This window comes from Empidonax traillii, unplaced genomic scaffold (genome assembly GCF_003031625.1).
Source record: "Empidonax traillii isolate 1590-97213 ecotype Southwest subspecies unplaced genomic scaffold, ASM303162v1 scaffold648:size464035, whole genome shotgun sequence".
In the NCBI taxonomy this organism is placed as follows: Eukaryota; Metazoa; Chordata; class Aves; order Passeriformes; family Tyrannidae; genus Empidonax; species Empidonax traillii.
In genome coordinates, this window is record NW_020955841.1 from 233,256 (window position 1) to 244,493 (window position 11,238).

An 11,238-nucleotide genomic window follows, 5' to 3' on the forward strand; every position below is an offset into this window, starting at 1 on the left:
ACCGTTTCAATTCTGTAAAACATTTCTGAGCCAAGTTGAGAAGACCTGAACGCTTCTACAAGAAGATGTGTAGGTACTTTTATAGCAGTCACTTCATTTCATGTCATGCACACATGATTAATGAAGGAATAAGCTGTGGCTGTTGCTTTGCTGAGTCGCCATGTTGGACACAGCAACTGGAAACACTGCCATGTGGAATAACATGTTGTGTTCCTTTTGGAAAAGTAGTGTAGAAACTGCAAAAATTACTAGGGTAGGAAATATAGTACTGCAGACAAGAAGATGCCATATTCTTATTTCTTCAGGAAATTAATTTGAAAAAATACCCTTTTTGTTGTCATGACCAAAACTTTAAACTCCAGGGACACAATTGTATTTTACTCTATCAGACACAGTGGTCACTCTGTGTAGGTGTGGAGTAGTGCAGAAGGCACTGCAATGTGACGATCAGTGCCAGTTGTGCACACACCTTGTGTTGTGAAACTGCCCCCCGTCCGTGGGCGGTGGCACATTGTTAGTCCTGAACGGAAATACCAGACAGGGAGCCTGGGAATTGCATACACTGACTGCTCTGATCTCTGCCCCTTCAATGTATAAACTTTCAGTTCTAGTAGAGAGTAACATTGTATGTTGTTAACTTTACATTTGGTGGTGATCTGAAAGGAAAAGCAGCTTTTCACTGTCTTCAACTAGCAGTTCATCTAGCTCAGTGTGAAGTTAATACTTCATTCCTTACCAAACAGCCTAATGGACATTTTTTAACTTTAGGTTACTGAAGACAGCGCAGTGAAGGCATAAAAACTTAAGAAGCAGCACCTAAACCCCCATTACATGGTGAACTACATCCATAAGGCAATCTTCAATACAGCTATGATACTATAAAGCATCAGTTTTTGTGTGATTTGCTTGATAATAAAAATAGTGAATGTGATGCAGTTGAGATAGAGACCTTTATATATCTCAGAGTAATTTTCAGAGTTTTTACAAGTTCTACTGATACAAAAAAAAAAAAAAAAGCCTGTGCACAGAAAAATAATTTAATGTATTTATCAATCCCCCAAATCAAGGAGGCTACCTTTCAATATTTCTGTGACTCAAGTCTTCCATTCCCTACCAATACATACCCAGAGAGCAGGATAACCCAACATGACACTCTCATAATTATGCCAGCAGGAAAAAGCAGACTCAGTTACAATAACAAGTAGTATCCAATAGGCCAGTGCACCTAGAACCTGGATCACACCAGATCAAATAGCTTCCAAAATGATCAACAGAACAAGCCTCCATCGTTACAATGTGCAAAAGCACAATACAGTTTATTACTACTTACCTAACTACAGAAACCCTAATACAGAGATCTGCACTAAGAACAGTTATTAAATAAAGATTAATTGAAAATGGTATTAAAGACACATGCCAAACACGAGGAGTAACTACTGGTTTCACCTGCTAAGGCACTTGTTATCCCAGGCCTGCCTGCTTTACATAGTTGCAGAAGGGGTGAAGCGAGGCAGCTATGATTACTTGTGAAGCAGATGCTATAGTGGGTCCACTACGCAGGAACCTGAAAAACTTAGATGAATGAGATTAAAATTCTAGAACTAGTACCCAAGAAGTTACCAATTTAATATGTCTGTGAATTAAAACTCAATACCCACCCTTTAGGTGTTTGCTCACTATAGCAAATAGTATTACACATTTAACTCAAATTTTCTTCTGTTTCTGCTGCAAACAATAGCACAGTGAAACTATTTTACGATTAGGCTTTTGCAGCCAAATGAGTTTTATTGGAATTAGACCCAGGAAAGGTGTTAATTCATAGTTACGTTTTGACTTCAGACTTCAGGCCTGCTAATAACAGAGAACTCAACACCACGGCTGTTGAGGCGATCAATCAGTTTTGTTTTGGAGAAGGCAGCTCCTGGAGAATACACACCACCCCTGTTGGTGAAAAGAGAAAAACATTAGTGGCACACTGACTGAGGGATATCTTTTTGTGAAGTCAAAGATGTGCTTCCATGACTAAGAAAGAAAAAGCCACTTTGTTCCAGAACAGAGTGGATAAGTAATTTGGCAGGGTGGTTATAATCACAGATTCATTTCTGCATCCAGCAAGCCCAAGAGAAACCATTCCATTAACTGAACTTATAGACACTGATGCAAAAGCCTGACTAAAAGCCTGTGACTACATCCTTTCAAACTGAAAGACTGGGAAAGACCAAGTGGCTTTAAATCAGCTTGTGGTGAAGCATCTCCCTTGCACAGCCAGTTGGGTGAGGTAACACAGAAATCCACAGGGTTGATACGTGTATTTTCAAAGAGAGAGCCACTGTGTGCAAATGTTTAAGGGAGAGCAAACTGCTCAGAATGGGAAAGTACTTACCGTTTAGGCAGAGAAGCTGCATCTTCCAGAAGAGATACAGCTGCTTGAACCATTGCAATAGGTGTAGCAATGTATCCAGGCTCTGACAAACAAAACAAAAACCCCAAATGATTTAGCGTGTTGAAACGCAGAATGTAATCTTGTTCTTCCCTATGGCATTCCGAAGAATAATCTCTTTTGCAATGAAACAGCCTTCCCCATTTAAGAACAGCGTTTTTTACCTAGCAATCAGCCCAAGTAGCTGGTGAAATCCTTAAGATTTAATCCAGACAAATACTGCTTCATATATAGGCCTATAACCACACCACATCACCATAGTGAGAGAGGGCTCTCTGATACAGCAAGAACTTTCCCCATCCTGTGCCTAAATTCAGGCCTTTGCTTGTGAGATGCTGTGAGATGCTTGAATTCAGCTACATCCCTAGTTATTTAAAGAAGTTATGCTACATTAACTCCTTTCTGAATGTAGATTCTTGCTCTCTCCAATCCACTTAGGGTGTCATCTCCCCTCAAGGAATGACCTGAACAGAAGTATGCTATAGCTAGAAATTATATCACACCACGTTAAGTTCACTCTCAGGGAACTGGAAAAAAACAAGTAAAAAGTCCAGGCTGTAACAACCGAGAGCTATCCTTAAAGCCCTCTCCCTTCAATGGCTCTACTAGGCAAAAATGAGAATTGGAACAGGGAAAGCCAGAGGAAAGATAATGACAAGAATGCAAGTGAACTGGCTGTTTCAAAAACCAGGTCACAATGAATTCTAGTATCCAAGGTAATACACTGTAAAGGCTGTTGACTTTGTTCATGTTGCAAGTGCTTCTCAAGGGTGAAAGAGAGAGCAGTGGGATCATAAACCTGTTTTGGAGCAGGGAATGCAAAGCAAAAGTAGTTAGCTGCTACTAACACACATACCTGGTCCTTTCACTTCAGTGCAGATCTTCACATTTGGTTTGCCACTCTGGGGATCTTGCCCCTCACTGTAACCCTCACCAAAAAAAGTCATTGTAAAAGAGGTTCCATCCATCTGTAGCGAACAAGACAAGCACGGTCACCAAAACAGTAGCTTACCAATGTCAGGCAAACACAATATAAGTAATAGTAAATATAAGTATCCCATGTAAATACATCAGGCCTGGCAACATTATCCATTTTCCTCATAGGAGTTACACATACTCTGATGTCTACTAACAGAAGGCATGATTATGTAAATATTCACTAACTATCTGAACAGGCACACACAGTGTGCATTTGGGCCTAGAGGGGAAGCTCTATGAGGAACATACAGAACATACAGAGGAGACTGAGTGGAGACCTCATTTCAGTCTACAGCTTTTTCATGAGGGGAAGCAGAGAGGCAGGCACTGATCTCTTCTCTGTGGTGACCAGGACCCAAGGAAATGGTCTGAAGTTGCATCAGGAGAGGTTTAGGTTGGAAAAAGGTTCTTGACCCAGAGAGTGGTTGGGCACTGGAACAGGCTCCCCAGGGAAGTGGTCACACCACCAAGCCCGACAGAGTTCAAGAAGCGTTTGGACAATGTTCTCAGGCACACTTGGAGCTGTCCTGTGTTGGACTTTGATGATCCTAGTGGGTTCCTTCCAACTCAGAATATTCTTTGATTCATTTGGAAATTATTTCTCTGAGACTAAGCAGTTGATTCTAAATTACTATTCCACTATTACCGTAACAATTGAATAACTGTGATGGAAAACAGTCAGTTACCTGTTTCTGGGTTGGTCCTTCCTTTGTGAAGCGTCCAGCAGAGAAAAATTCTGGGTACTATATGATGAGAGAGGAGGGAAAAAAAAAAAATAGAAAAAGACCAAAAAAAGACCAACAGTAAACTAGAGAGAAAAAAAAATTATCTCCCAACACTAAGTTATTTTGTGTTTTGAAAACTTACTTTTGTCAGAAGTTTTCTTCCAAAGTTAAACTTCACCAGAAGAAGAAATAACATGCCAGCAAACATCAGCTTGATAACAGAGCCAAGACCACCTACATTCACATAAGCACCATACTGGACCTGAAGCAAAAACATATTTTCACTGGTAAGATTTACATTACATCTTTTGCATCAATTTTAAAAAAATAAATCTACCCCAAATTAAGATGCAGTTGTTTCATAGAACAAATAGCAGTTTAAAGAGGGCCTTAAACAAGTGTCTTAGTTCTAAGCAACTCTTTGAAGAATGCTCCACTTTATCATTCATTCTGAGAAGACAATATAACTACAGAGCGGGGAGGGAGCAGGCATGGTAAACAAGAATGGACAGCTTTACAGAAAGATATGTTTTTGGTATCCGATTTCAGCCTTCTTTCCTAGATCCTCCTTTCATCCTCTTTACCCTTTTCCGTAAGAGAAACTGAAATAGCAATGGCAAGCCTTTCTCATTAGTAGCTTCCAAGGATATTTTTAAATCACTATCTCACTCTCATCTCTTAAATGATGCATGTGATTCTGTACAGCGGTTATACAGACTATTGGTGCTGGTGTCCTCTTGGGAAACCATGGATCACAAAAATTAAACATCTTTTCCACCACCATCACTTCACACTGCCTTTACTCTGCATACTGCAGACCCAAGCATCAAAGTCTTAAGATATAAATGAGCAGCATATGAATTCTTTACCAGAGAATTTACTACCCTATATACTGACCTAGCTACACCTACGCAGACTAAAATTATGATCCTTTTAGAAGCTCTACTGGTACAACAAGAAAAGTCTCGGCACAGAAACAGAAATTAACGAATTTAATGCAAACTTTCAAATGTGACTGTGACTCGTGGTTTCCATTCCCTACAAATGCATGTCCAGAAATCAAACAGCAGGGCAACCCTACAAGACACTCTCATAACTACCATGCTAGCAGCCAAAGGCAGGCTCATCAGCCACAGTATAAAGCAGCATGGAACGGGCCAGAGCATCCAGAAAACATAGTGTACATGTAACAATAACTTACGGGTGTTTCCTGCAACTCTGAGTGCAAATAACGCTGGGTCCGTTTCACAACAGAACCATCAGATCCCATGAATGGAATACAGTACTCTTTGAATTCCCGATTGTAAAACAAAAATCCTCTGCAAATAGAAAAAAAAAATAAGTAATTAAGAATGTTCCAATGTTTGTTCAAACTGAAAGAAACTGATCATACTGGCCTTACCATTATCAGCTTTCTCTCAAGCAGTGAGAGAAAAGCTTTCTCTTTTCAGTGAAAGCAAACAATTCCAAATTTATCCCTTGCTCACTCAAAATTCCACGCACTATAGCAAGAATGAATTTGATAATCAATATAACAGCCTTCTCCTTTCCCCCCTCCCATTCTACTAATCACTTCTGAAATCAAAAGTTTGCCATTTCACTAAAAGTCTTAGAATAAGTGAACTTTGTAAACGCAGTAAATGCTGGGACATGTTCTCTCTTCAGTAAGATTTGAACAAATCAGCAAAGCTAACTTATCTTCAGTTCTAATAGATGAGCCTCTATGAGTTCATATTCTAATGAAGTCATAAATGCATCATTTCAGTATTTAATACTACGTTAGCAATCTGTGTCATAAATACTGGAACTGTTAGAAGACACCTTATACCTTTTTTTAAGCTTTGCACCAACTACTGGAACAGGGGCATATCCTATCTTTTTTCGAAGGTTCCTCAGGTTGTCTTCATCCGCAAGGCCATAGACAGCTGACTTCCAGGTCCCATCGTGTACACAAACGCCCTGGTGACACACCCGAAACAGTAATTAGTTCAGTATTTAAAGGTTTCACACATTATTTTAATAATGATACTACAACTATTACACATATTATAATTATTACATCTATGTGTTAGGATTACATGCATTATAGTGGAGTGGGATGACCTTAGCTGGATGTCAGGTGCTCACCAAGACACTTTATCAGTCTCTTCCTAGGTAGGATAGGGAGAGGACAAAATAAGATGGAAAAATCCCTTGTGTGTCAAGACAAACGCAACTTAGTAAAGCAAAAGCTGCGCACGGAAGCAAAGGAAAACAGAAGATTTCCTCTTTACTTTCCATCAGCAGGTGATGTCCAGCCACTTCCCGGGAGGTAGAGCTTCAGTACGCAGACTGCTTGCTCCCCAACACAGGCGTCATAGTAACAAACGCCCCCTGACCCTTCCTCCTTTCACTTAGCTTCTAGTGCTGGGCAGAGCTTGCATGGCACTTGCAATATCCCTCTGGTCAGCTGTCCTGACTACGCCCCCTCCCAGGATCTTGCCCACCCCCCGACTACTGGATGAGGGGGAAAATGTTGCAGAGTGGGAGCAGTGCTCAGCAGTAGCCAAAATGCTGGTGTGTTATCAACATCTCTGCAGCTACCACATGAAGCACAGTGCAGTGAGGGCTTCTATGGGGAAATGAACTCAGCCACACCCCACGCAATCTCCATCCCTCATTCCACATGATCCGCAACATGCTGAGGCCCCACATATTTAATACGTATCTGTATCTCTTTGTAACTATCCCACTGTTGTTAATTCCTATTATTGATCTCATCTTACCAACACCATACATAGGTAAACCATCTTTCTTCCCAGCATACAGATTTATACATGCTCATTCACTACTATTCCCTGTTCATTAACAGATGGATTTAACTCTCTCATTCCAAGGGCTTCCTCCACTCCTCCAGATGTTTGTAAGAACGGGCTGCGACTTGAGCCCCATCTATAAAGATGGGTAATTAGGCCAGAAATAGCATGTTTGGTTGTTGGGCATCAAGACTGGATTGGATCATCATTGCATTGTTTTAACAATGATATTACAAATATTACATATATTTCACATTATTACAATTACTGCTTACCTTTATTATGATTACATGCAATAAGTATATTGAAACAACTCACCCCCAACAAACAAAAAACCCAGAGACAAACACTAGGATTACTGGCAACACGCTATGGATCTTGTTACAGTTTTACTTGTGTAAGAATCCTTCCCACATCTCTGCAAAACCAAAATAATTCTTGAAACAGCTTACCACAACAAACTGTAGGTAGACATCCTCTGCAAATAGACCTTACAAAAGGGTGTTTGCTTGGGAAGCTTTAATTAGCATCTAAAGAATAAAGTTCTTTGACTCAAAGAACTGCCAGCTTGCTCCTTGGACTGTATTAATGCAGCAACAGTTATTGTGATGGGTTACTGAGATGTCATCACAAAAACCACTAAGTTCCAAGAAGGCACAAACCAACTAACCTCAGGCCCAGATTTTATCGACAGGAAACTTTCAACAGCAGTTAAGGTACCTGTCAAAAGGGAGGAGAAAACATTACTTGGCACATGCAACCATTAGTTTGCAAGACCACTCTACTACGCTCTGGTAAACTCAAATAGCAGGCCACTGAGACTATCAGCTGAAAAGGCAGAGTTACATCTTTATCTCAACGCCAAATAACATAACATTAGGATGCACAGCTATTTGAGTAAGCAAGTATTAAATTTCTTGTGTAAAGTACTTCAATAAGGGTCACTAGTACGACCTTCAGTCCTTACATTTTTTTTCATTTGTCTTATCTAGTTAATGAGATAATGTAAAAAATTCACTGGGGTAAAAAAAAGGGAAAGGAATACTAAGAGCCACATTTCATTTTCCTGCAAGTTTCAAAATAAAGGATGATGTAGGCTGTGAAAGCAAAGATGGACTAAAAATTCTGGTACACCTGAACCTCAGAAAACACCCCACCAAAATAAAACAACCCATGAACAATCCAAAAAACCAAAGTCTGAAACAGAACAAAATATCCTAAAACATTCACTTTAGTATAGCTTGTGTTCTGCAAAGAATGCTTAGTTGTGATGAGAGCAGAACAAAACAATGCCTCCAAATTCTGTTTTGTTTTGCTTTGCTCATTTCCTTATGAGACTATAAAACTACTTGCACGGTAAATTTCCATATAACAAGTAACTGGATAAACAGGTGGTAATGCCATAAAGTTAAAATAAGAAAACATAAAAGACATCTTTATTCAAAACAAGTTTCAAACATGAAATTACAACCTCATGAACAACCAGATACTCATTTCCATGCCTTGCTTCTCCTTCCAGTCAGATCCCACTTAAGGTTTCTTCAACTGAAAGTTCTCAATACACTAAACCTACCCTATTTAACAGCCTTTTTAATAAACCATAAAAGCAAAATATTTGGATACTCCTATTGGCCCTCCCAACTGAAAGTTAGGTCTGATGAACAGAGATCTCATTTGAGACCAGTATCAAGTATTATTTACATAGAATTAAATCCTCTCACATCTTTTCTCAAATATATTTGTCTTCTTTCAGTTACCCTCCAGGTACTATTAAAGTAGAAGGCACTGCGTGGCACTGTCTTGCTACTTACACAACAGCTTCTAAGAGCTTGCAGTTGAAAAAGAAAACTTAGGAAACCTGATTACCTACCAGTCTGTGGACCCTTTCCCACAGCTGTCGTCCCCCCACACTGTCTCTTCCCCACAAGATCCTCTGCACAAGAAGTAGCGTGCAGAGGCTTGCCTAGAGAAGTCCAGACACTGGCCGAACAGCTCACAGCTGAAGGTTCTGTCCTCTCAGTGAGCAACCTGACCTTGAATTCCCACTCCACCAGTGACCAATCTTCTCCAATATGAGAATATGACTTACTTTGAAATTTCTCTCTACCACATTTGGTTGAAACTGGTCACCTGGTAAAGGCAGGCAAAAAGAGACACTGAAAGAGTTTCCACAAAAGCACTGCTGCTTTAGGAAACCAGAAGAAAGCATAATCTGCATTTCCTTTCCACCATAAGGACATATTTATTCAAGTCACCTTTCAACTTGTCTCTGGTGTACAGTACTCCCATATCAGCTGGTATGGAATCAAAGCCACAGCTTCCAACGACATATACTCCCTTTTGCGCAGCTTTTTCGTTGTATTTCAGGTACATTCCCTCCAGGAACTAAAACACAGAACAAGTATTTTAAGCATAAATCCATTCTTTGCCATATCCAATATTAGCCATCAGTGCTTTACTGTCACATTATAGCACCCTACATGCTTCAAACCACCTACAAGCATCTTTAAGACAGATATATATGTCATTCCTGGTCTATGGTATGAAAGTTTCACAGCAGTGCAAAGAAATGCAGAGAATTCCTATGCAGAATCACAACTGAGGCTTGAAGCAGAATTCAGCAACTTGGGATTTCCAGAGAGAAACTAAAAGACTCTAGTCTTAAAAGCAAGAAAACTGTACAACCAATACACATTAGTGTACTTTAAAAGAATTACTGCATCTTTTGCAGTAATTGCAGATGAGGAGGCCGAATTTGTGTTCATGTTAAGAAACATTTGCAGAAACATGAAACACAGTCCTTTCACAGATCCTTCATGTAAGGCAGTGTTTTTTACATACCTGGGGCTCTCCACTGATGTCAAGGCAGCTTGCACCATTTTCAACACAAGCTTCTACCACAGGCTCTCCGAAGAATCTATACTATAGAAGGAAAGAACACCACACGTAACAAAAGCAACCCCAAACATCAGAACTTACCAAACATCTTTTATCTAATGTACATCTCTACAACAGAAGTTAACTTGGCGGCTATTGATTTTGCTAAGTGGGGCTAAAAATGTAATAGCACTTTTATTTCTTGGGAGTGTGGGGAGAAGGAACAGTGTAATAAATTTTATCACTGATAACGGAGTTTGCTGCACAGACTACTACACCTGATTTCTCGGAAAGTCAGATCACCAAGCCCCTCTTCCTGCTCTTCTCTTAACCCTAGTGCCACTCAAAACGCTCTGGTCCAACCTGAAACGTTGGGCCAACTTTGCCATCAGTTTCTTACGCTGCCTTCGGAAGACCTAAACCGAACCCCGGTGCATTTGACTGAGGAGACCTGCCCGCGCATCGCCCCCCCAACCATTGCAGTGGGACTCTCTGCGACAGCTGCAGTACGCGGCTGTCCTTCGGGTTCGGGTTCAAGGAGCCGCGCAACCCCGCGGAGGCGCGGGAAGCGCGGCCGCCCCAGCCCCGGCGCGGCCCCGCCCGCACCCCGCACTCACCGGGCCCACGCAGTTGAGCACCACCCGGGTCTGCCTCGCCATGGCGGCCAGCGAGCCCGCGTCGCTCACATCGCACAGCAGCACGTCGACCTCTGCCCCGAGCGTCGCCTTCCCTGCGCACCGGAGACCGCGGTCACCCTCACCGCCCTCCCCGGGACGAGCCCCACCTCCGCGCCGCAGCGCCGGGGCGAGCCCCGCAGCCCTTCTCCGCACACCCGCCTGCGGGGGGCTCCGGGCCCGACCCGCTGAGCCCCCAGCCCGGCGCCGCGCCCCCGGCCCGGCCCCGTACCCAGCCGCTCGGCCGCCCGCTCCAGCACCGCCCGCAGCTTCTCGCGGCTCCGCCCGGCCACGGCCCAGCGCAGGGGGCCGCGGCACAGCGGGCCCTCTCCGGCGGCCGCCGCCGCCGCCGCCCGCGCCACCTCCTCCACCACGAACTGCCCGGTGAAGCCCGAGGCGCCGAACACCACCATGTCGTAGGGCCGCTCGGCCGCCTTGGTGCCGCTGCTGGCCGCCATGGCGAGAGCAGCCGTCACACTCCGAGCACCGCCGGGATCGCCGCGACCACAGCGATCACAGCCCCGCCCCGATCACAGCCCCGCCCCGCCGGCCCCCGCGGCCTCAGCCCCGCCCCGCCAGCGCTCCGGCCCCCGCGGGGGGAGAAACCACCTTTGGTCGCGCTGCAGCAGCTGGGGAAGAGGGAGAGGTGCGGGCTGTGCGGAGGGGGGAAGCTGACATACCATAAGCGTACCATACCACAATAGAAGTGTGTCAGCGTACGGCCGAGAGGGCTTGGAGCCCGGCGTTGT

General features: G+C 43.2%; 1 protein-coding gene across 1 annotated transcript; it reads right to left on the reverse strand.

Moving 5' to 3' along the window:
• Positions 1 to 1,021: 1,021 nt before the first annotated feature.
• On the reverse strand, positions 1,022 to 11,013 carry SCCPDH (saccharopine dehydrogenase (putative)). The gene is made up of 12 exons (XM_027899165.1): positions 10,722 to 11,013; positions 10,433 to 10,545; positions 9,780 to 9,860; positions 9,194 to 9,323; positions 7,609 to 7,658; positions 5,972 to 6,102; positions 5,345 to 5,462; positions 4,286 to 4,405; positions 4,105 to 4,161; positions 3,297 to 3,408; positions 2,384 to 2,465; positions 1,022 to 1,941 (listed from the first exon to the last, which is right to left on the reverse strand). Exons 1-12 carry the CDS (start codon positions 10,945 to 10,947, stop codon positions 1,836 to 1,838), a joined length of 1,326 nt encoding a protein of 441 aa, XP_027754966.1. The 5' UTR covers positions 10,948 to 11,013; the 3' UTR covers positions 1,022 to 1,835.
• Between the last annotated feature and the right edge of the window lie 225 nt (positions 11,014 to 11,238).